The sequence below is a fragment of the Coregonus lavaretus genome (assembly GCF_964263955.1).
Source record: "Coregonus lavaretus genome assembly, chromosome: 25".
NCBI classification, from domain to species: Eukaryota; Metazoa; Chordata; class Actinopteri; order Salmoniformes; family Salmonidae; genus Coregonus; species Coregonus lavaretus.
Genome location: NC_140012.1, coordinates 1,102,214 through 1,128,213, shown reverse-complemented (window position 1 = coordinate 1,128,213; position 26,000 = coordinate 1,102,214). Strand labels below are relative to the sequence as shown.

Genomic DNA, 26,000 nt, shown 5'->3' with positions numbered 1-26,000 from the left:
CTGAAGGGAGTTGTTATGTTGTTAATATTATCATCTATGTGTATGTAGCCTGTGTGATCCAGTGGTTAGTTCCGCGGAACCTGGCACACATGTATACCAGCCGGCATGGGTTCTAATCTGACCCATGCCCTTCTGACTCATAATATCACCTAACTCCTCTTCACTGTCCCATCTCAATGAATAAATAAAACCCTCCAAAATATTTAAAATAAAATGATCATCCATTACAGCATTGGATGCAAATTGATAGGCACTACAGCTTACAGTCAAATCTATGGAATGGTGAAATATCACAACATTGGTCTGTAAACCAGTCCTAGCCCCAGGAGCCCCTTCACCGTTTGATCCTAAGGAACTGGATTGGTGTACGTAAGCAATATGGTGCAAGCTCCCCTGACAGTGGATCTGTCACATTATTGGGTTCTCGTTCAGATTTGAAAACACCAAAGGGGTAGATAGAAGCTAGTAGCCTAGTTGATTCTAGACTGAATATATGAAAGAACAACATTATCTGGCCCTGAAACAGTTGCCAGTGCACAAAGTAATTATATGCCAGCCGCTCACCTTCCTTTAGGCAGCTTCCCATTGGCCAGGAACAGAGCCCAGATCTGGTGTGTCCCTGCCATGGCCACCCACAGCACGTTATCCTCCTCACCGCCTGGAAAGTAACACAGAAATACCCCTTTCACACTACTGAGCGAGCCGAATCGAGCGAAGCCGAGCTATACTGTACTGCTCTGGCCTGATCATACATCCACCATAGTTGCTGGAACCGTGCTGGAAAGGACAAGGTGACCGGAAAATAACCAAGACTAACACAGTACAGTTCAGGTTGGCACAATAGTGTGAAAATGGTATGACCTGTTCTGATACTTCACAAAATGCATCCTACCCTCCTCCCTTGAAGTAATCACAAATCTGAATTGGGTGGATTGGCGGAAGCAATAGGGTGGTAACCTTTCTTTCCCAGATCCATTGACTTGATCTGAGATTATCTCAAATAACCAGGAAGGACAGATAGATTTTTTAAGTATTGAGGGCATATACAGTGGGGAGAACAAGTATTTGATACACTGCCGATTTTGCACGTTGTCCTACTTACAAAGAATGTAGAGGTCTGTAATTTTTTATCATAGGTACACTTCAACTGTGAGAGACGGAATCTAAAACAAAAATCCAGAAAATCACATTGTATGATTTTTAAGTAATTCATTTGCATTTTATTGCATGACATAAGTATTTGATACATCAGAAAAGCGGAACTTAATATTTGGTACAGAAACCTTTGTTTGCAATTACAGAGATCATACGTTTCCTGTATGTCTTGACCAGGTTTGCACACACTGCAGCAGGGATTTTGTCCCACTCCTCCATACAGACCTTCTCCAGATCCTTCAGGTTTCGGGGCTGTCGCTGGGCAATACGGACTTTCAGCTCCCTCCAAAGATGTTCTATTGGATTCAGGTCTGGAGACCGGCTAGGCCACTCCAGGACCTTGAGATGCTTCTTACGGAGCCACTCCTTAGTTGCCCTGGCTGTGTGTTTCGGGTCGTTGTCATGCTGGAAGACCCAGCCACGACCCATCTTCATTGCTCTTACTGAGGGAAGGAGGTTGTTGGCCAAGATCTCGCAATACATGGCCCCATCCATCCTCTCCTCAATACGGTGCAGTCGTTCTGTCCCCTTTGCAGAAAAGTATCCCCAAAGAATGATGTTTCCACCTCCATGCTTCACGGTTGGGATGGTGTTCTTGGGGTTGTATTCATCCTTCTTCTTGCTCCAAACACGGCGAGTGGAGTTTAGACCAAAAAGCTCTATTTTTGTCTCATCAGACCACATGACCTTCTCCTATTCCTCCTCTGGATCATCCAGATGGTCATTGGCAAACTTCAGACGGGCCTGGACATGCGCTGGCTTGAGAAGGGGAACCTTGCGTGCGCTGCAGGATTTTAATCCATGACGGCGTAATGTGTTACTAAGGGTTTTCTTTGAGATTGTGGTCCCAGCTCTCTTCAGGTCATTGACCAGGTCCTGCTGTGTAGTTCTGGGCTGATCCCTCACCTTCCTCATAATCATTGATGCCCCACGAGGTGAGATCTTGCATGGAGCCCCAGACCGAGGGTGATTGACCATCATCTTGAACTTATTCCATTTTCTAATAATTGCGCCAACAGTTGTTGCCTTCTCACCAAGCTGCTTGCCTATTGTCCTGTAGCCCATCCCAGCCTTGTGCAGGTCTACAATTTTATCCCTGATGTCCTTATACAGCTCTCTGGTCTTGGCCATTGTGGAGAGTTTGGAGTCTGTTTGATTGAGTGTGTGGACAGGTATCTTTTATACAGGTAACGAGTTCAAACAGGTGCAGTTAATACAGGTAATGAGTGGAGAACAGGAGGGCTTCTTAAAGAAAAACTAACAGGTCTGTGAGAGCCGGAATTCTTACTGGTTGGTAGGTGATCAAATACTTATGTCATGCAATTAAATGCAAATTAATTACTTAAATATCATACAATGTGATTTTCTGGATTTTTGTTTTAGATTCCGTCTCTCACAGTTGAAGTGTACCTATGATAAAAATTACAGACCTCTACATGCTTCGTAAGTAGGAAAACCTGCAAAATCGGCAGTGTATCAAATACTTGTTCTCCCCACTGTACTAGGGCCATACACTTGAACGCTTTAGATCTGCAACTAAACATTTTGAGTACACAGGACCCAAATATTTCAGAGCTCGTACAGATGCTTGGAGTCATTGGGTAAAATAAAGCCTTCTATGCTTTATATTCAAGCAAGGACGCAAAACACCCCATCTATACTGACATACTACCCATAACAGCTTAAACAGAGTAATATTTTGCTAGCAAATCTCGATGGGGTCAATTTCACGCCTTAAGCATTGAATTCAAAATGAAACAAATCGTAAACATGTAAAATAAAGTTGAAAATGTAAAAATATATTTAAATCTGTTTTTTTTAAATCTAATTTTACTGCTTGCATCAGTTACTTGATGTGGAATAGAGTTCCATGTAGTCATGGCTCTATGTAGTACTGTGTGCCTCCCATAGTCTGTTCTGGACTTGGGGACTGTGAAGAGACCTCTGGTGGCATGTCTTGTGGGGTACGCATGGGTGACCGAGCTGTGCGCCAGTAGTTCAAACAGACAGCTCGGTGCATTCAACATGTCCATACCTCTAATAAATACAAGTAGTGATGAAGTTAATCTCTCCTCCACTTTGCGCTAGGAGAGATTGACATGCATATTATTAATATTAGCTCTCTGTGTACATCCAAAGGCCAGCCGTGCTGCCCTGATCTGAGCCAATTGCAATTTTCCTAAGTCCTTTTTTGTGGCACCTGACCACAACACTGAACAGTAGTCCAGGTGCGTCAAAACTAGGGCCTGTAGGACCTGCCTTGTTGATAGTGCTGTTAAGAAGGTAGAGCAGCACTTTATTATGGACAGACTTCGCCCCATCTTAGCTAATGTTGTATCAATATGTTTTGACCATGACAGTTTACAATCCAGGGTTACTCCAAGCAGTTTAGTCACCTCTACTTGCTCAATTTCCATATTATTTATTACAAGGTTTAGTTGAGGTTTAGGGTTTAGTGAATGATTTGTCCCAAATACAATACTTTTAGTTTTAGAAATAGGACATCTACTACTTAGTAATTTTTCCAACAATTGTTTACAGACAGATTATTTCACTTATAATTCACTGTATCACAATTCCAGTGGGTCAGAAGTTTACATACACTAAGTTGACTGTGCCTTTAAAAAGCTTGGAAAATTCCAGAAAATGATGTCATGGCTTTAGAAGCTTCTGATAGGCTAATTGACATCATTTGAGTCAATTGGAGGTCTACCTGTGGATGTATTTCAAGGCCTACCTTAAAACGTATTGTCTCTTTGCTTGACATCATGGGAAAATCAAAAGAAATCAGCCAAGACCTCAGAATGTTGTAGACCTCCACAAGTCTGGTTCATCCTTGGGAGCAATTTCCAAAACGCCTGAAGGTACCACATTCATCCGTACAAACAATAGTACGCCAGTATAAACACCATGGGACCACGCAGCCGTCATACCGCTCAGGAAGGAGACGCGTTCTGTCTCCTAGAGATGAACGAACTTTGGTGCGAAAAGTGCAGAACAACAGCAAAGGACCTTGTGAAGATGTTGGAGGAAACAGGTACAAAAGTATCTATATCCACAGTAAAACAAGTCCTATATCGACATAACCTGAAAGGCCGCTCAGCAAGGAAGAAGCCACTGCTCCAAAACCGCCATAAAAAAGCCAGACTACGGTTTTCAACTGCACATGGGGACAAAGATCGTACTTTTTGGAGAAATGTCCTCTGGTCTGATGAAACAAAAATAGAACTATTTGGCCATTATGACCATTGTTATGTTTGGAGGAAAAAGGGGGCTGCTTGCAAGCCGAAGAACATCATCCCAACAGTGAAACACAGGGGTGGCAGCATCATGCTGTGGGGGTGCTTTGCTGCAGGAGGGACTGGTGCACTTCACAAAATAGATGGCATCATGAGGAAGGAAAATTATGTGAATATATTGAAGCAACATCTCAAGACATCAGTCAGGAAGCTAAAGCTTGGTCGCAAATGGGTCTTCCAAATGGACAATGACCCAAAGCATACTTCCAAAGTTGTGTCAAAATGGCTTAAGGACAACAAAGTCAAAGTATTGGAGTGGCCATCACAAAGCCCTGACCTCAATCCTATAGAAAATGTGTGGGCAAAACTGAAAAAGCATGTGCGAGCAAGGAGGCCTACAAACCTGTCTCAGTTACACCAGCTCTGTCAGGAGGAATGGACCAAAATTCACCCAACTTATTGTGGGAAGCTTGTGGAATGCTACCCGAAACATTTGACCCAAGTTAAACAATTTAAAGGCAATGCTACCAAATACTAATTGAGTGTATGTAAACGTCTGACCCGCTGGGAATGTGATGAAAGAAATAAAAGCTGAAATAAATAATTATCTCTACTATTATTCTGACATTTCACATTCTTAAAATAAAGTGGTGATCCTAACTGACCTAAGACAGGGAATTTTTACTAGGATTAAATGTCAGGAATTGTGAAAAACTGAGTTTAAATGTATTTGGCTAAGGTGTATGTAAACTTCCAACTTCAACTGTAGCTGTCATGTACCTCCATTATAATCACTGCCAAGTGGCATACAGCTAAACCGGTTGACTGTGAGTCTTCGTGACACAGAAAGTGGGTTCGAGGACCCCTCGCTTCATGCTTTTTTGTTAAGGAAAAAACTGTTCACTGCTGGTCGTCGATGCGCGATTCAAATAACACAATGCATATGAAATGTAGTACATGTAAGTGTAACAGATAGACAAAAAACTGAATTTATTATGTAGGCTAACAGTAACATTATACTATGCTATTATATTCGGTATGTTAGGCCTATGTAGAATACTAATGAATCATTAAGTGATATTGCGAGACATTGATTCAGTTTTGATCTAAACTTGATTAAACAAGCACCATTCTAAGAAGTGGTGGAGCGTCGCTCCGGTGCGCTCCGGCAGCACTAACGTTAACCTGTAGCAATAGCCTGTGTCGGTCTGTAAGAGGGACTCAAAGAAACTCCTCATGAAATATATTTGTTTTGGCTGCACTTCCTTTCGCAACACACTATCAAAACAAATATAATTGTACATTTCAAAGGAAAAAACTATATCTCACCTGGGTTTCGAACTTGCCGCAAAAGGCGAAAAGTACCAGGAAGCAGGCTGTGAGCTATTGGCTCAGTTGAAATTTGGCGCGCTTTAGTAACTTTGAATAGCATATCGTGCCGTTTGACTTCTGATAAGGCCGTTTTCATTAAAAGGTATTTGATCACGTCCACATTTGTAATTGAATGATGCAGAATTTGTTACCAGATATAATCACTGTCACCTGGTCAGGTTAGCATAAGGCTAAATGTGCCAGGTTATGTAATGGGAACAGCTAACGTAACGTTTTATCACGTGCAAATACGTCCAATGATTGTGATTGGTTGATGTGCATTTTGAGACAGAAAAAAAGTTTAAACTTTTCCTGATGTTCGCAAGTATAGACCCAGTGGGTCTGGGGCTGTTGGAACCGAATCTGTTGTATTCAATTTGGTACTTAGTCACCCCAAACTGGATAAATTTAAATCAATTTTAAGTGGAGACCTACCAGTAAGTTGGCTCTAGACTTACCTGCAGTCCCAAGGGCCACGTCCCAGGGTGAGCTGATAGGCTGCTGGGGTCCCATGGCCCCTCCCTCCTTGTCTGTGCCTTGAAATCCCACTCCTGCCAGGGTGCTGACTTGCCCCTCCAACAAGTCAATCTGAGAGCGAGAGTGAGCGAGAGATTGGGCATTAATAAAGATTAAAGAATCTGAGGTGGTTATATTTTGAAGTACTTAGGATCCCTTAGGCTGCGTTTACACAAGCACCCCAATTGTGATCTTTTGCCACTTATTCGTCTTTTGACCAATCAGATCAGATCTTTTGCCAATAATAATTACCTTTCTGATCAGGTGGTTTTCAGTGTCGGCCACAAAGACAGTATCTCCTTTGATGACAACCCCCTGTGGGGAGCAGAAGGTTGCTTCGTCGAGATTACCATCTTTCCTACCGCTCTCGGGCCCTGTGACATCACAGGATGACATGTATGGAAGACATCATTTGGGGTGCATGTCAATAGTCTAAAGAGGCCTTTTAAATTAGATTTTCTTCATTTGCATTGACCTGGGCAGGTTGGAGTACAGACCCTTGCCTCCTAGCTAACATACTATACATGCCATTACATTTCTATACAAATACAGCATCTGGATAAACTTGCATTGCCATCACATCTTTGATGGCCATCACGTTTCATTAGGTAGCAGTCTCTAGTAAAATACAAGGTTAATAAAATGCAACATTACCAATAAAGAGAGGCGAAGGTCGAGAGCCATGCGTCCCCCGAAACACGACCCTGTCAAGCCACACTGCTTCTTGACACACTGCTCGCTTAAACCGGAAGCCAGCCGCACCAATGTGTTGGAGGAAACACTGTACAACTGGCGACTGTGTCAGCGTGCATGCGCCCGGCCTGCCACAGGAGTCGCTAGAGCGCGATGGGACAAGGACATCCCGGCCGGCTAAACCCTCCCCATAACCCGGACGATGCTGGGCCAATTGTGCGCTGCCTCATGGGTCTCCCGGTCATGGCCGGCTGCGACACAGCCCGGGATCGAACCCGGGTCTGTAGTGACTACTCAAGCACTACGATGCAGTACCTTAGGACGGCTGTGCCACTCGAGAGGCCCAAAATATATTTTATATAATTTCTTTCCCGGAACCTCCTTGGGCCACTGAAATGCTCAGTCCTTTCTGTGTGGGTGTGGCAATACACATGTGTAGAACCCACCCCCTTAAAAAACAACAAAGGCACATGGTATTCCAATTTGTAAGTCGCTCTGGATAAGAGCGTCTGCTAAATGACGTAAATGTAAATGTAAATGTATTCAAACAATAGGTCACCAGAAGACGCAGACAGGTCCCAGAACAGCCTGATTGCATGGTGGATCATCCTGGCCTATACCCTGTCTTCCGTCTATTCATTCTTTGAAACAAACAACAATAGTGCGAAACAGGTACATGTCTGGAAAGCTTTTAAAGCATACATACGCAGAGTAATGATACAACGATCAGCTACTATTAAGAAACTAGATAAACAGCTCAAAACGCTGGAGGGGGAATATTGGTCCAATCCTAACAACATTTCTCTGGTAAATCTGATGAAAACCAAATATGAGCTGAATACTTTATTCAGTAATAAAGCTGAATATTCACTGTACAGGCTGAAACAGAAATGGTACGAATCAGGTGAAAAGGCAGGAAATCTGTTGGCCAGTCAATTAAAATCTAAAGAAACAGATCGGCAGGTAGGTCAAATCAGAAATAAGACAGGCAAGCTGATTACCAATCATAAAGAAATAAACAATATATTTTGAGACTTCTATCAGGAACTTTATACTTCAGACGGTCCTTTAGATATGCAGAAAGCAGAGGCATTCTTTCAGAATTTGAACCTTCCTAAACTAACAGAGGAAGACAGGAATTTGCTCGACCGCCCTATTACATTTACATTTTTAGTCATTTAGCAGATGCTCTTATCCAGAGCGACTTACAGGAGCAATTAGGGTTAAGTGCCTTGCTCAAGGGCACATTGACAGATTTTTCACCTAGTCGGCTTGGGGATTAGAACCAGCGACCTTTCGGTTACTGGCACAACGCTCTTACCCACTAAGCTACCTGCCGCTTTGGAGGAATTGACCAAAACTATAAGACAAGCACCCAGTGGTAAAACTCCAGGGTTGGATGGGATACCAAGTTGGACGGGATACCCAGTGATTTCTATAAAAGGTTTGCAGAGCAGCTTACCCCAGAAATATTGAAAACATTTAACACATCGATTGACACAGGTGAGCTCCCACCTTCTATGAGTGATGCAGTAATCACCCTAATCCTCAAAAAGGGAAAGGATCCCCATGAGTGTGGGAGCTACCGTCCAATTTCTTTGATAAATTGTGACGGAAAATTGTTTAGTAGGCCTGATTACCAACAATGACGAGACAGCCTACAGGTAGGAGGTGAGGGGCCTGGCGGAGTGGTGCCAGGAAAATAACCTCTCCCTCAACGTCAACAAAACAAAGGAGCTGATCGTGGACTTCAGGAGACAGAGAGAGCACGCCACCATTCACATCGACGGGACCGCAGTGGAGAAGGTGGAAAGCTTGAAGTTCCTTGGCATACACATCACTGACAATCTGCAATGTTCCACCCACACAGACAGTGTGGGGAATACGGCGCAACAGCGCCTCTTCAACCTCTGGAGGCTGAAGAAATGTGGCTTGTCCCCTCACAAACTTTTACAGATGCACAATTGAGAGCATCCTGTAGGAATGTATCATCGCCTGGTACGGCAACTGCACCGCCCGCAACCGCAGGGCTCTACGGAGGGTGGTGCGGTCTGCCCAACGCATCACCAGGGGCACACTGCCTGCCCTCCAGGACACCTACAGCACCCGATGTCACTGGAAAGCCAAAAAGATCATCAAGGACATCAACCACCCGAGCCACGGCCTGTTCACCCCGCTATCATCCAGAATCAGTACAGGTGCATCAAAGCTGGGACCGAGAGACTGAAAAACAGCTACTATGTCAAGGCCATTAGACTGTTAAATAGCCCTCACTAGCCGGCTACCACCCAGTTACTCAACCCTGCAACTTAAGAGGCTGCTGCCCTATGTACATAGACATGGAATCACTGGTCACTTTAAATGGAACGCTAGTCACTTTAATAATGTTTACATAATGTTTTACTCATTTCAACAAGTATTTGATACACTGCCGATTTTGCAGGTTTTCCTACTTACAAAGCATGTAGAGGTCTGTAATTTTTATCATAGGTAAACTTCAACTGTGAGAGACGGAATCCAGAAAATCACATTGTATGATTTTTAAGTAATTAATTTACATTTTATTGCATGACATAAGTATTTGATCACCTACCAACCAGTAAGAATTCCGGCTCTCACAGACCTGTTAGTTTTTCTTTAAGAAGCCCTCCTGTTCTCCACTCATTACCTATATTAACTGCACCTGTTTGAACTCGTTACCTGTATAAAAGACACCTGTTCACACACTCAATCAAACAGACTCCAATCTCTCCACAATGGCCAAGACCAGAGAGCTGTGTAAGGACATTGGGGATAAAATTGTAGACCTGCACAAGGCTGGGATGGGCTACAGGACAATAGACAAGCAGCTTGGTGAGAAGGCAACAACTGTTGGCGCAATTATTAGAAAATGGAAGAAGTTCAAGATGACGGTCAATCACCCTCGGCTCCATGCAAGATCTCACCTCGTGGGGCATCAATGATCATGAGGAAGGTGAGGGATCAGCCCAGAACTACACGGCAGGACCTGGTCAATGACCTGAAGAGAGCTGGGACCACAGTCTCAAAGAAAACCATTAGTAACACACTACGCCGTCAAGGATTAAAATCCTGCAGCGCACGCAAGGTCCCCCTGCTCAAGCCAGCGCATATCCAGGCCCGTCTGAAGTTTGCCAATGACCATCTGGATGATCCAGAGGAGGAATGGGAGAAGGTCATGTGGTCTGATGAGACATAAATAGAGCTTTTTAGTCTAAACTCCACTCGCCGTGTTTGGAGGAAGAAGAAGGATGAGTACAACCCCAAGAACACCATCCCAACCGTGAAGCATGGAGATGGAAACATCATTCTTTGGGGATGCTTTTCTGCAAAGGGGACAGGACGACTGCACCGTATTGAGGGGAGGATGGATGGGGCCATTTATCGCGAGATCTTGTAAGGGACGACTGCACCCTCAGTAAGAGCATTGAAGATGGGTCGTGGCTGGGTCTTCCAGCATGACAATGTCCTGAAACACACAGCCAGGGCAACTAAGGAGTGGCTCCGTAAGAAGCATCTCAAGGTCCTGGAGTGGCCTAGCCAGTCTCCAGACCTGAACCCAATAGAACATCTTTGGAGGGAGCTGAAAGTCCGTATTGCCCAGCGACAGCCCCGAAACCTGAAGGATCTGGAGAAGGTCTGTATGGAGGAGTGGGCTAAAATCCCTGCTGCAGTGTGTGCAAACCTGGTCAAGACCTACAGGAAACGTATGATCTCTGTAATTGCAAACAAAGGTTTCTGTACCAAATATGAAGTTCTGCTTTTCTGATGTATCATATACTTATGTCATGCAATAAAATGGAAATTAATTACTTAAAAATCATGCAATGTGATTTTCTGGATTTTTGTTTTAGATTCCGTCTCTCACTGTTGAAGTGTACCTATGATAAAAATTACAGACCTCTATATGCTTTGTAAGTAGGAAAACCTGCAAAATTGGCAGTGTATCAAATACTTGTTCTCCCCACTGTATATACTGTATTTTAGTCAATGCCACTCAGACATTGCTCGTCCTAATATTTACACTACCAGTCAAAAGTTAGGACACACCTACTCATTCAAGAGTTTTTCTTTATTTTTACTATTTTCTACTTTGTAGAATAATAGTGAAGTCATCAAAATGATGAAATAACACATTTGGAATCATGTTGTAACCAAAGAAGTGTTAAACAAATCAAAATATATCTTAGATGTTAGATTCTTCAAAGTAGCCACCCTTTGCCTTGATGACAGTTTTGCACACTCTTGGCATTCTCTCAACCAGCTTCATGAGGAATGCTTTTCCAACAGTCTTGAAGGAGTTCCCACATATGCTGAGCACTTGTTGGCTGCTTTTCCTTCACTCTGCGGTCCAACTCATCCCAAACCATCTCAATTGGGTTGAGGTCGGGTGATTGTGGAGGCACCTCCATCACTCTCCTTCTTAGTAAAATAGCCCTTACACAGCTTGGAGGTGTGTTTTGGGTCATTGTCCTGTTGAAAAACAAATGATAGCCCCACTAGACACAAACCAGATGGGATGGCATATCGCTGAAGAATGCTGTGGTAGCCATGCTGGTTAAGTGTGCCTTGAATTCTAAATCAATCACTGACCGTGTCAACAGCAAAGCACCCCCACACCATCACACCTCCTCCTTCATGCTTCATGGTGGGAACCACACATGCAGAGATCATCCGTTCACCTACTCTGCATCTCACAAAGACACGGCGGTTGGAACCAAAAATCTCAAATTTGGACTCATCAGACCAAAGGACAGATTTCCACCGGTCTAATATCCATTGCTCGTGTGTCTTAGCCCAAGCAAATCTCTTCTTATTGGTGTCCTTTAGTAGTGGTTTCTTTGCAGCAATTCGACCACGCAGTCTCATCTGAACAGTTAATGTTGAGATGTGTCTGTTACTTGAACTCTGTGAAGCATTTATTTGGGCTGCAATCTGAGGTGCAGTTATTCTAAAGAACTTATCCTCTGCAGGTCTTCCTTTCCTGTGGCGGTCCTCTTGAGAGCCAGTTTCATCATAGCGCTTGATGGTTTTTGCAGCTGCACTTGAAGAAATGCTCAAATTTCTTGAAATGTTCCGGATTGACTGACCTTCTTGTCTTAAAGTAATGATGGATTGTCGTTTCTCTTTGCTTATTTGATATATATATAGACTTTGTCTTTTACCAAATAGGGCTATCTTCTGTATACCCCCCCCTACCTTGTCACAACACAACTGATTGGCTCAAACGCATTAAGAAGGAAAGAAATTCCACAAATTAACAAGGCACACCTGTTAATTGAAATGCATTCCAGGTGACTACCTCATGAAACTGGTTGACAGAATGAGACGCATCAAATGCAAAAAAACGTATCTCTAGCTTAAACTGACGGATTTTGATGGTGATTTTTTTATTATGTTACGTAGATCGACTCTAGGGGGTTAACAATTGTTTAACAGTGCTCCATTTCTTATTCCTGCTTTCAAAGCAGGGGTTTAGGTGTTGTGTGACATAAAAAAATCGCCTTAATAGATTGGCTACATAAATATGTCTAAGATTCTTCTGACTCTCCACCTTTCAACTGGGTCAGAAAATACAGCATGTTCTATTCCCCACTGGCATGTTTAGATTTCTCCACCACAAGCTCTGTCAAGACTTAAGGCGATCATAGAATTAGAATGTGTAAAACGGGCATCCCCATTCATTTGATTTATTTTGAGGCGATGCTCCAGCCCTTACCTCCTATAGAGTACAGCACCTGCCCAATGCTGGACACCACCAGTACCCGATGATGGCCCGTATCTGCTATAGCCAGTCTCTTGCTACTGGAATCCACTGCTACCTTCCCGGGAAACGAAAGAAGCGATGGGGGCAGAGAGTCCCTGTAAAGCTTGGTCCCCACAAGGTGGTCACTAAGCAGGACCTGGTCCCCATAGTGTCGGAGGGAGGTGCTGGTGAAGAGCGCTAGGTGCTCGCGGTGACCCTCTCCCACCAGCGAGAAGAGCAGGTTGCCCCTGGGCCCAATGAGCACCAGGGTGGGCCAACAGGACACCTCCAGCTCATGCCACAGCCGAGCGTCTCCGTCATTCACCACCGGGTGGGTGATGTTGTAGCGGAGCACAGCGCTCTGCACGTTCTGCAGCACCTTGAACAGGAGGTAAAATCCATTCAACTCAGTAAAACATTTTATGGTTAATGGCATAGTTGACTTGAATTACAATATCACTTGCTGTTTCCATACGCATACTTTGGATTTGTTTACCTACTTAGCTACCACCTCCAACGGCTAACATTTCAATATTATACAAATACGGTTTTTCTACCATTCACTTTTATTGTTTTTGTTCAGTGCCAATGTTTGCGAATAGTACTTGTGACTACGCATACACACCCAGAGTGTGGATTGCAATCTGGCCTGGTCCTGTTCCAGAGTAGTTTCGAGGCAAGGAATTTTTAAAGTACCATGACTTAAATTGTGTGTAAACTATCCCTTTAATAATGGAAAAGATGTGCTGTGTGTTGCAATATTAATGAAGAACACAATTATTAAGATCACATTTCTTGAAATAGAATATGACAAGGGCTTACCTTTTCGTTGGGGAACTTGGCAGAGTGGACACCCACGATAACAAGCCCATCTTAAAAGAGAGAATGTGAAACAGAGGGAAAATAAAATCATATCAGGATTGGTCATGAACAGTTATATCCCTTTTATACCTAAACAAAATCCCGCAATCTTTACCATACCGCCTTTTCTTCATATCTGAAAGGTGTAGCCGGGAACTAACGCGGTACATTAAATTCCGCCAACAAAAGGTAGTCATGACTTCAGAATTTTCTATAAAGATTCCGCCAACGGCTCTGAAAACCGAACATTAAAAACATTTCGAGGCTTTGGGACAACGCTCAATTGTGAGCTAATCACAAAGCTTCACAGAAATGCTTTTAATGCATTTATTCTCTCCTTTTAAATGTATGTAGTTATGTCCTTGAGCTGTTCTTGTCTATTAATGTTCACTATTATGTAATGTTTTATGTTTTTTGTGGACCCCAGAAAGAAATTAATTTGTTCATCGCTTGATAATTTCACCAGTCTGCTGCTGCTATTAAAAAATCTGATGGTGAGGCCGTTTGTTAGTAAACTATCAATGTGCATAATATCTAACAAGCGGAGAGGGTAGGAAAAAAAGATGAAACATGGATATGCATATTTTTTTAAACCAGAGAAGCGACATTTGATTTCAATACAAGATCGAAAAGAGCAGATTCTAAAGGGCTCTACACCGTCTACGCAACGGATAAGACCGAGGACTGTTTGCATACCTCTCCGCATAGTTCTACGTATTTTTGTGCGGCATACTTTTTTGCAACGCGACGCAAACGGAGCTCCCTGTTATATTCCATTATATATGTTTTACAGGTAACATTCCGTAAATTCTGTCTGAAATAGGTATTTAGTCAGCCAACAATTGTGCAAGTTCTCCCACTTAAAAAGATGAGAGAGGCCTGTAATTTTCATCATAGGTACACGTCAACTATGACAGACAAATTGAGAAAATAAATTCCAGAAAATCACATTGTAGGATTTTTTATGAATTTATTTGCAAATTATGGTGGAAAATAAGTATTTGGTCACCTACAAACAAGCAAGATTTCTGGCTCTCACAGACCTGTAACTTCTTCTTTAAGAGGCTCCTCTGTCCTCCACTCGTTACCTGTATTAATGGCACCTGTTTGAACTTGTTATCAGTATAAAAGACACCTGTCCACAACCTCAAACAGTCACACTCCAAACTCCACTATGGCCAAGACCAAAGAGCTGTCAAAGGACGCCAGAAACAAAATTGTAGACCTGCACCAGGCTGGGAAGACTGAATCTGCAATAGGTAAGCAGCTTGGTTTGAAGAAATCAACTGCGGGAGCAATTATTAGGAAATGGAAGACGTACAAGACCACTGATAATCTCCCTCGATCTGGGGCTCCACGCAAGATCTCACCCCGTGGGAACAAATTGATCACAAGAACGGTGAGCAAAAATCCCAGAACCACACGGGGGACCTAGTGAATGACCTGCAGAGAACTGGGACAAAGCCTACCATCAGTAACACACTACGCCGCCAGGGACTCAAATCCTGCAGTGCCAGACGTGTCCACCTGCTTAAGCCAGTACATGTCCAGGCCCGTCTGAAGTTTGCTAGAGTGCATTTGGATGATCCAGAAGAGGATTGGGAGAATGTCATATGGTGTATACAGTGAGGGAAAAAAGTATTTGATCCCCTGCTGATTTTGTACGTTTGCCCACTGACAAAGAAATTATCAGTCTATAATTTTAATGGTAGGTTTATTTGAACAGTGAGAGACAGAATAACAACAAAAAAATCCAGAAAAACGCATGTCAAAAATGTTATAAATTGATTTGCATTTTAATGAGGGAAATAAGTATTTGATCCCCTATCAATCAGAAAGATTTCTGGCTCCCAGGTGTCTTTTATACAGGTAAAGAGCTGAGATTAGGAGCACACTCTTAAAGGGAGTGCTCCTATTCTCAGCTTGTTACCTGTATAAAAGACACCTGTCCACAGAAGCAATCAATCAATCAGATTCCAAACTCTCCACCATGCCCAAGATCAAAGAGCTCTCCAAGGATGTCAGGGACAAGATTGTAGACCTACACAAGGCTGGAATGGGCTACAAGACCATCGCCGAGCAGCTTGGTGAGAAGGTGACAACAGTTGGTGCGATTATTCGCAAATGGAAGAAACAAAATAACTGTCAATCTCCCTTGGCCTGGGGCTCCATGCAAGATCTCACCTTGTGGAGTTGCAAAGATCATGAGAACGGTGAGGAATCAGCCCAGAACTACACGGGAGGATCTTGTCAATGATCTCAAGGCAGTTGGGACCATAGTCACCAAGAAAACAATTGGTAACACACTACGCCGTGAAGGACTGAAATCCTGCAGCGCCCGCAAGGTCCCCCTGCTCAAGAAAGCACATATACAGGGCCGTCTGAAGTTTGCCCATGAACATCTGAAAGATTCAGAGGATTACTGTGTGAAAGTGTTGTGGTCAGATGAGACCAAAATCGAGCTCTTTGGCATCAACTCAACTCGCCGTGTTTGGAGGAGGAGGAATGCTGCCTATGACCCCAAGAACACCATCCCCACCGTCAAACATGGAGGAGGATACATTATGCTATGGGGGTGTTTTTCTGCTAAGGGGACAGGACAACTTCACCGCATCAAAGGGACGATGGACGGGGCCTTGTACCGTCAAATCTTGGGTGAGAACCTCCTTCCCTCAGCCAGGGCATTGAAAATGGGTCGTGGATGGGTATTCCAGCATGACAATGACCCAAAACACACGGCCAAGGCAACAAAGGAGTGGTTCCCCCCCCCAAAAAAACAAAAAAAAACAAAACAAAGGAGTGGCTCAAGAAGAAGCACATTAAGGTCCTGGAGTGGCCTAGCCAGTCTCCAGACCTTAATCCCATAGAAAATCCATGGAGGGAGCTAAAGGTTCGAGTTGCCAAACGTCAGCCTCAAAACCTTAATGACTTGGAGAAGATCTGCAAAGAGGAGTGGAACAAAATCCCTCCTGAGATGTGTGCAAACCTGGTGGCCAACTACAAGAAACGTCTGACCTCTGTGATTGCCAACAAGGGTTTTGCCACTAAGTACTAAGTCATGTTTTGCAGAGGGGTCAAATACTTATTTCTCTCATTAAAATGCAAATCAATGTATAAGATTTTTGACATGCGTTTTTCTGGATTATTCTGTTGTTATTCTGTCTCTCACTGTTCAATTAAACCTACCGTTAAAATTATAGACTGATCTTGTCTTTGTCAGTGGGCAAACGTACAAAATCAGCATGGGATCAAATACTTTTTTACCTCACTGTATATGTATATGTATATTTTCAGTAACAAAAAGGTACAAGCTTCATGCTCTTGTCAGTTCACGTTACAATTAATTTAGTCTGTCATATGTAGTTCGTCTCAGCAACTACTACCGTGGCAACTTGTTTTTATATTTTTTTTATTGCTTTGGTGCAATTTTCACAAGTATGTGGTACATTTTCACAACTCTTAACACAAACTTGAAACAGATCATCAAAAAGGCAGTTGTTTCAAAACTCTAAGCACATTTTCAATTGACTGCGTACAACACACAAAATCATAGTCACTTTTTCCCCAAAGTTAATCAGTGTTTCATTTAGAAATACGTTTCACATTGCAATACGGTCCGTGTACGTTTTAGCCAATGAATATTACAAGGTAAAAAACTAGTAGATGGTCGAACCTTGTTTATTTGAGTTGAATCTGAAATCAAACAACAAACAGTTTGCGTTGTTGTTTTCAGTGTCTAAAACAAATATTGAATAACGAGAAACTGAATAATGATTTGATTATTCAAATGTATTTCCGATTTCTGGTTTTGGTTCAACCTGCGCACTGTACGTTTTGGCCAATTAATATTCGGCTTCTTGACAACACAGAAAATGATAAATGGGTCGTTCTTCATATTTTTGATCTGCATATGAAATTGAATAAAACAGATAAATGTCATTTATTAACTTTTTTTGTTTCTCATTCCAATGATTTGATGATTGACAGTCACTGTAGTGGGTCACGTGACCAGTTCAAATTGGCCTAGGTCAATGAGACAGCCACTTCCACAACTTTTACAACCTTATGCACTTGTAACTTGTAGCCTATGCATATTATTGCATTTTGCACACATCCAGCCTATACTGTCCATTGCTTATAATATCCATTGATTAGCCTATTAATTTTTTTATTGTGTAGGCTATGCTGTAAAATGAATCTAATCTAATCACTATATACTGAGTCAAAGAGATGGACAATTCTGAATTTTTTGTGACAAAACGGACCACGGATCGAAAGAATGCACAAAGCGGACTATACAAGAAAGACGCGACAGACTCAGACAACAACAAAGATGTTTAGTGTGCTTAGGAACAAGGCACATAGCAAAGTACTGTCATGTGAGAAGTGTGGCAGACATCACCACAAGGCCATATGTGAGTAATGAGAATAAGAGAGGAAAGGGCGAACATAACCTACCCACTGACGCAGTGATCTCTGTCTCAAAGTAATTCCAATAGAAATAAAGTACTGTTACAGACAATTACAGTATGGATACAGACACCAGTCAAGAGACCATTAAATCGTTCTCAATTAGATGGGGGTAGCCAGCGTAGTTTTATCTGTCAAGATATCTCTCATACAATGAAATTACCAGTTAGAGGTCAGTCAAATGTCACAAGTATGCACTTCAATCATGAAGGTGGCAGGAGAAGAATTATGCACAGAAATTGGAGGGTAAAGGTCTATACAGCCAAGAGTGACGCAATAATTGGGAATACTCATTGGGTGACCACTGCTGTTAAGTACTGGTGTCGGAGAAAATCAGAGTAATTGTGCAACATTTGCCCATTCTTTTCATAATTCTTGACCTTCCAACTTCTGTAACTCAGCTATAGTCTCTTGCATATTCATAAATAATCTCTATATCAGATAAACATTTTAATAGGCTAATTACTATGGTTCGCATGTGAGGTGTATATAATATGCATATACCTGTATATGAAATATTACCCCACTACAGTAGATAGTGACCCTGACGTGATATACAGTGCCTTCAGAAAGTATTCATACCCCTTGAGTTATTCCACATTCTGTTGTTACAGCCTGAATTCAAATTGGTTCAATTGATTTTTTCTGTCACCCATCTACACACAATACCCCATAATGACAAAGTGAAAACATATTTTTAGAAATGTTTGCAAATGTATTGAAAATGAAATACAGAAATATCTCATTTAAATAAGTATTTCACACTACTGAGTCAATACTTTGTAGAAGCACCTTTAGCAACTATTACAGCTGTGAGTCTTTCTGGGTAAGTCTCTAAGAGCTTTCCACACATGGATTGTGCAACATTTGCCCATTATTATTTTCATAATTTTTCAAGCTCTGTCAAATTGGTTGTTGATCATTGCTAGACAACCATTTTCAGGTCTTGCCATACTTTTTAAAGTAGATTTAAGTCAAAGCTGTAACTCGGCCACTTAGGAACATTCATTGTCTTTTTGGTAAGCAACTCCAGTGTAGATTTGTCCTTGTTTTAGGTTTTTGTCCTTGTTACAGGTTTTGGTTTTTCCATTTAATGTTTTGAGGTTGAACTTTTAGCACTTATAGCATGTTAGCACGTAGGGTGCACCGATAGCTGTCACCTCGTTAGTATGTGTTACACCTGTGCTGGCTTGTCCATCTCGTTAGTCGGAAGGTGTTTCACCTGCGCTGGCCCAGGTGATATTTAAGAGTGGCTGGCCCAGTGCTCTAGTTGTCTTGAGAGATGGAGGGTTTACACCTTTAGTTGGCTCTCTCTATTATGATTTATAGACAAACAATCCTTTACCTGAACTTCCCTGTTTATTTTTTGCTCCACTTTTTGGTTTGCTTCCTGTCTTGAAGTTTAGTGTGGGTTTTTATTTTGTTTGCCTGTTCTTGGGCAAATTTACTGGGCGCTCATGGTGGGTGTCTTTTAGGTCCCAGTTGTTGTAGACAACTTTAGGTGGACACCCCCATGAGTGTCTTTCAGAACCCCTCCTAAAACACCACCTGTTTTGTTTTGGTTGTTGTCAATTCGTTTTTCAGGATAAAAATGAAACGGAATGGAGCTAAGCACAGGCAAAATCCTAGAGGAAAAACATGGTTCAGTCTACTTTCCAACAGACACTGGGAGACAAATTCACCTTTCAGCAGGACTGTTATGTTCCACAGCAAGATTTGTTTTCTTATTTTTTTCGCTGAAACATAACGATGGTCATTATGGCCAAACAGTTCTATTTTTGTTTCATCAGACCAGAGGACATTTCTCCAAAAAGTACGATCTTTGTCCCCATGTGCAGTTGCAAACTGTAGTCTGGCTTTTTTTATGGTGTTTTGGAGCAGTGGCTTCTTCCTTGCTGAGTGGCCTTTCAGGTTATGTCGATATAGGACTCGTTTTACTGTGGATATAGATACTTTTGGACCTGTTTCCTCCAGCATCTTCACAAGGTCCTTTGCTGTTGTTCTGGGATTGATTTGCACTTTTAGCACCAAAGTACGTTCATCTCTAGGAAACAGAACGTGTCTCCTTCCTGAGCGGTATGACGGCTGCATGGTCCCATGGTGTTTATACTGGCGTACTATTGTTTATACAGATGAACGTGGTACCTTCAGGCGTTTGGAAATTGCTCCCAAGGAGGAACCAGACTTGTGGAGGTCTACAAAAAAAAATTATGAGGTCTTGGCTGATTTCTTTTCATTTTCCCATGATGTCAAGCAAAGAAGCACTGAGTTTGAAGGTAGGCCTTGAAATACATCCACAGGTAAACCTCCAATTGACTCAAATGATGTCAATTAGCCTATCAGAAGCTTCTAAAGCAATGACATCATTTTCTGGAATTTTCCAAGCTGTTTAAAGGCGCAGTCAACTTAGTGTATGTAAACTTCTGACCCACTGGAATTGTGATACAGTGAATTATAAGTGAAATAATCTGTCTGTAAACAACTGTTGGAAAAATGACTTGTGTCATTCAAAGTATATGTCCTAACCGACTTGCAAAAAACGATAGTTTGTTAACAAGAAATTTGTGGAGTGGTTGAAAAACAATTTTGAATGACTCCAACCTAAGTGTATGTAAACTTCCGACTTCAACTGTATATCCATACATACAGTACTAGTCAAAAGTTTAGACACACCTACTCATTCAAGGGTTTTTCTTTATTTTTACTCAAAATGATGGCATAACACATATGGAATCATGTAGTAACCAAAAAAGTGTTAAACAAATCAAAATACATTTTATATTTGAGATACTTCAAATAGCCAACCTTTGCCTTGATGACAGCTTTGCACACTTGGCATTCTCTCAGCCAGCTTCACCTGGAATGCTTTTCCAACAGTCTTGAAAGGAGTTCCCACATATTCTGAGCACTTGTTGGCTGCTTTTCCTTCACTCTGCGGTTCGACTGTGCCTTGAATTCTAAATAAATCACAGACAGTGTCACCAGCAAAGCACCCCCACACCATAACACCTCTTCCTCCATGCTTTACGGTGGGAAATACACATGCGGATGTCATCTGTTCTCACACACCGCGCCTCACAAAGACACAGCGGTTGGAACCAAAAATCTCCAATTTGGACTCCAGACCAAAGGACACATTTCCACCGGTCTAATGTCCATTGCTTGTGTTTCTTGGATGTTGAGATGTGTCTGTTACTTGAACTCTATGAAACATTTATTTGGGCTGCAATTTCTGAGGCTGGTAACTCTAATGAACTTATCCTCTGCAGCAGAGGTAACTCTGGGTCTTCCATTCCTGTGGCGGTCCTCATGAGAGCCAGTTTCATCATAGCGCTTGATGGTTTTTGCAACTGCACTTGAAGAAACTTTCAAAGTTCTTGAAATGTTCCGTATTGACTGCCCTTCATGTCTTAAAGTAATGATGGACTGTCGTTTCTCTTTGCTTATTTGAGCTGTTCTTGCCATAATATGGACTTAGTCTTTTACCAAATAGGGCTATCTTCTGTATACCACCCCTACCTTGTCACAAAACAACTGATTGGCTCAAACGCATTAAGAAGGAAAGAAATTCCACAAATTAACTTTTAAAAGGCACACCTGTTAATTGAAATGCATTCCAGGTGACTACCTCATGAAGCTGGTTGAGAGAATGCCAAGAGTGTGCAAAGCTGTCATCAAGGCAAAGGGTGGCTATTTGTAGAATCAAATATAAAATATATTTTGATTTGTTTAACACTCTTTTGGTTACTACATGATTCCATGTGTTATTTAATAGTTTTGATATCTTCACTATTATTCTACAATGTAGAAAATAGTAAAAAATAAAGAAAAACCTTTGAATGAGTAGGTGTTCTAAATCTTTTGACCGGTAGTGTATATGCTTAATTTAGAGTTATTAATGTAACTTTAGTTTTTCTACAAACGTTGGGCTATATGTTTTGATTTTTAACACATTGTAAGGCTGCATGATGAGACTAATGATGATTTGAATAAAGTTGCTTGAAAGGCATGAGCTCTGCTTTGTTTTTTGCGCAGGTTTTACACACTCCAATAGTCTCTCATTCACAATTTCACAAGCACTTGATAATGCCTCGAATTTCACAGCAGCATTCCCTTTGTGGCCGTAATGCAACCTAAAAAAATCCATGCCTTTTGCGGCCCGGAGTGCTGCGTTGTGCCCTTCTCCCTGAGTGTGCTGGGCAATCCGAAGCGACTGTCACTCACATGGCTCTCCGTCACGTGATCGGGTCTTACTCACAGGCTACAAGTGAAGACTGACACATCGGGGACGCAACTGCGCGCGTCCTTATCCAATTCCGAGGTGCATATTGAAGATATTGGAAGAACTGTGCACATTTACTTTTCGTCAGCCAACAAGATGAGTAGGCCTAACGAACAGCAAAAGCACAAGCCTATGTCAATCTACTAACCCCCATACTACAAAATTCGACCTATTCTGTGCGAGAAATAAATATTCCAAACATAGTCTGGGACAGTTGTGGGATGCGATAGATCCCAAATTAATACAACCACTAGGAACAAAAAACATTTTTATGCAATGTGGCTGATGCAACAGATCAGAACGTTTAGCTTAAATGTTGATAAATGATTAGGCTATTTCTTCACATTTTAAGCGCAGCAATGCGAACATGGTAGCAGGCTATAAGCTAATGTACCATTAGTGGAAAACACCATTATCAAAAGTGACCGCAAATGCAATTATGCATGTAATGCTTTTATTTATAAAAGGTGCATTTGTATTGTGAATATTATCTTCCCCAAACTTGAAATTCACACGCTGCTTATATGCCAGTTAGGCTCCACACCCCTTGCAGATGAATGTGCTTAATTGTAAATTATTTGGCCACTTATTAAAACATATAGGCCTATGTGCTAAGCTTCATGAGGTGTGCGACTATGATTCGAAAAAGTTGAGAAAATGATAGGCATCATTCACAAGTGATAATATATCATTCACAAGTGAAAGGCTAATATTGTCACCCATCAGAATATTCTTGATTTAATCTTGTCTTTACATATACTAAATAATATGTGTGACATTTGTTTTGATTTAGAATTGACCGTTATCATGCATCTGTCTCAAAACAGGGGCAGGGGGAAAAAATACATGTCACCTATGCACTTAAATAGCGAATGGAGGACGCTTTTCCCGTGGTTCATTTTCATGACAGCCAGGTAGGCTATACTCCTGTTATAAATATAAGCAATGTGCTTAATATTAGGAAAGTTGAGAAATAAATGTGACTGAGAAGCTCAAATCTGTCTTATGTAGCAAAACTTGTCGCTCTCCGAGTGTTCAGAGCGCACACCGGACGCTCTGGCCGATGAGTAGGGTTGATCCGAATGTTCTGACTTCACAATGGCAGTTAAGCACCCAAGCTAACTGGCTAACATTGGCTAGCTACTTCCAGACACATAATGAGAGAACCCCCCACCCTGACCATTTTACTCGCCCTAGCAGAGCTGGTTAGGCTGTTTTCATGTTATCCAGAGCATTGGTGACTGTAACTGTGCTGCTGGCAACAATTTAATTATGCTTTTTTGCAGACGTTAACTTACACCGGCCATATTCAACGGGTGTTGAGCGGTCGTAAATTAATCAGTTATTCTACGCTCTGGCACAGTGTTGCCAACTTCTCAGTAAGGAAAGTAGCTATTAGCTGTCCTAAAAGTAGCTAGAAGTTGCTAAATGATGTCATCACCTAATTTGCATAATTGGCCATGTGCATGTAATTGTGATGGACGCTGTAGGAGAGAGGAATAACGTTGTGGGAGAGACAAAAAGTGAGTAAAAAACACCCTACATTTACATCCCGCCCTGAATGTAAGCCAGGGCAGGATCAGTCAGCGGCGGCTTCCCGCATGCGCGATTAATTTGCAGTCTGGACGCGGAGGAGTGAACATCTCCTGCTCTGACTGCAGCTGGGAGGGACTGCTGCGCGAGGACTGGGCCGCCTGTGAGTGCTTTGGGATGGGGGTGGGGCCCACGGCAGCACCCGCTGCTCGTTGAGAAGAGTAAGAACGATACGTGCTTTCATGTCAGAGTCTCCAAAAGTCTCCAATAACACCAGAAAAAGTTCCTAGATTTGTCGCTAGTCGCTTTTTTGAAAATGTGTCGCTAGAGGGGTCTGAAAACTCGCTACATATAGCGACAAATTCGCTAAGTTGGCAACACTGCTCTGGCACACTCAGACGAGAGTGCTCTGAAATCGGAGTAGATGGCCAGACTGAATTTATGAACGCACCCGATATGGTTACTTGCATAGTGGAGTCTTTTGTTAAGACAAGCTAGCTAGCTAGGTAAACAATTAACCATAATCACAACTCATGACATTACTACCCTGCATGAATCTGCAGGTAGCTAACCAACCAGGTTCAATGTTAGCTAGCTATAGCTAGCTAAGCAAATGGCTCTGAGATACGAATAAAACGGTCATACACATAACGTTAGCTAGCGAGACAGCCAGCTAACGTTAGCTAGCTAGCTAGGTAAACAATGAACCATAATCACAACTCATGACATTACTACCCTGCATGAATCTGCAGGTAGCTAACCAACCAGGTTCAATGTTAGCTAGCAAATGGTTCTGTCAAATTTAGACACTTGTAATATCTGAAAATGTAGCTAGCTAGACTATCTTACCCGTATACATCATTCATGGATAGAGAAGGCATTTCTGCCCAAAAATAGTTTACGTTGAAATGGCTCTCCTATGAAGTAGTGACCCGCGACATACGCTTAGTTTCCTGAAACGGGTCACATATAGTAGACCTAGCCAATAGAAATCTGATGGGAACCTCCTCTTTTTAGTAGAGGCAATCACTCTATTTTCTCATGCAATTACATAGCCTATAGAAATGTTGCGCAACATGAGCTCATGGGCTCTCATGAAGTGTTTGATTAGATTTTCGATTACATTTGCATTGATGTCAGAGTGATTAGAGGGACAATAGAGTGCTGAGTACCAGGCAGTTAGCAAGTTTGGTAGGCTACTAATGACCAGCAGCAGCATCAGAGCTTGGAGAAGCCTAATTACCCTGACTAAACTGCCACGTGGAATTTGACTGCCTTCATGACTCGTGACCGCCGGTGTGGCGGTAATACAGTCACCGTACAGCCCTATGCATGGAAGGGCTAATTAGGCCGAGAACAGTGTGAGCCTCACCCCCTCTAACCGGCTGAAGTAATAGCGACAATGGCGTTCACTATGGCCCTGTCCTTCACCACTTCTACCTGAGTCCGAGCCAGCAACCTGTGTACAGCATCCAGTCGAAGCTATCAAATGCCTTTTCTCTTAGGAGTGTGGCATGAGTCCTGAGACCGTCTATGTGGAGTGAGCATGGAGAGACATCACATCCAAACTCCTCTCATGCTGCTGGTGCACCGGTCGGAAAACAGACAAGACGGAATGGACCGTAAAGAATGGTGGTGGTGGCTCAGGTGAGAGATATGTTTGCTTGGGATATCTGATTATCCCCCAGATATTGAAATCAAGACATTATCAAGGGACATCCACTTTGACAGCCATGAGTTACATGTGTGCCATTGGGAGCTATCTGAAGAAGAAAATGAAGAAACGCCAGAAGAATGAGTGGCGGGAAGGAGGGGGGTGGTCAACAGTGCCTGTAATTGATTTAGGGTTGCCCTAAACTGTTTATTTGGGGTATCAGGTTGATCGTGGGGGTCTGCGCACTGGGAAATGTATAGTAATTTAGACAAAAAATGCATTGAGTTATCGATCTGTCATTTACATGCCACTCGTGACAGTGTAAGACAGGGACAAATGGTGGCCGTGCTGAAAAGTTAATGTTGGAAATATAAGATGAATATACTGTATGTCAACGTTAGTAGTAGATACTGTATATTTATTTCCCCTTTCTGTAAATGTACATTCTGCCAGTGTCAGTGT

The 26,000-nt window shown here is 42.3% G+C and overlaps 1 protein-coding gene across 1 annotated transcript in view; it reads right to left on the bottom strand.

Annotated features, from left to right (window-relative positions):
* nhlrc2 (NHL repeat containing 2) overlaps positions 1 to 26,000 on the bottom strand; it is a 42,311-nt gene that overhangs the window by 12,347 nt on the left and 3,964 nt on the right. Inside the window, exons 3-7 of the mRNA XM_084142015.1 lie at positions 13,561 to 13,610; positions 12,712 to 13,117; positions 6,534 to 6,655; positions 6,224 to 6,353; positions 565 to 658 (exon numbers count right to left, since the gene is read on the bottom strand). Of these exons, the coding sequence (XP_083998141.1) occupies positions 565 to 658; positions 6,224 to 6,353; positions 6,534 to 6,655; positions 12,712 to 13,117; positions 13,561 to 13,610 (802 nt within the window). The remainder of the gene's footprint in view (positions 1 to 564; positions 659 to 6,223; positions 6,354 to 6,533; positions 6,656 to 12,711; positions 13,118 to 13,560; positions 13,611 to 26,000) is intronic.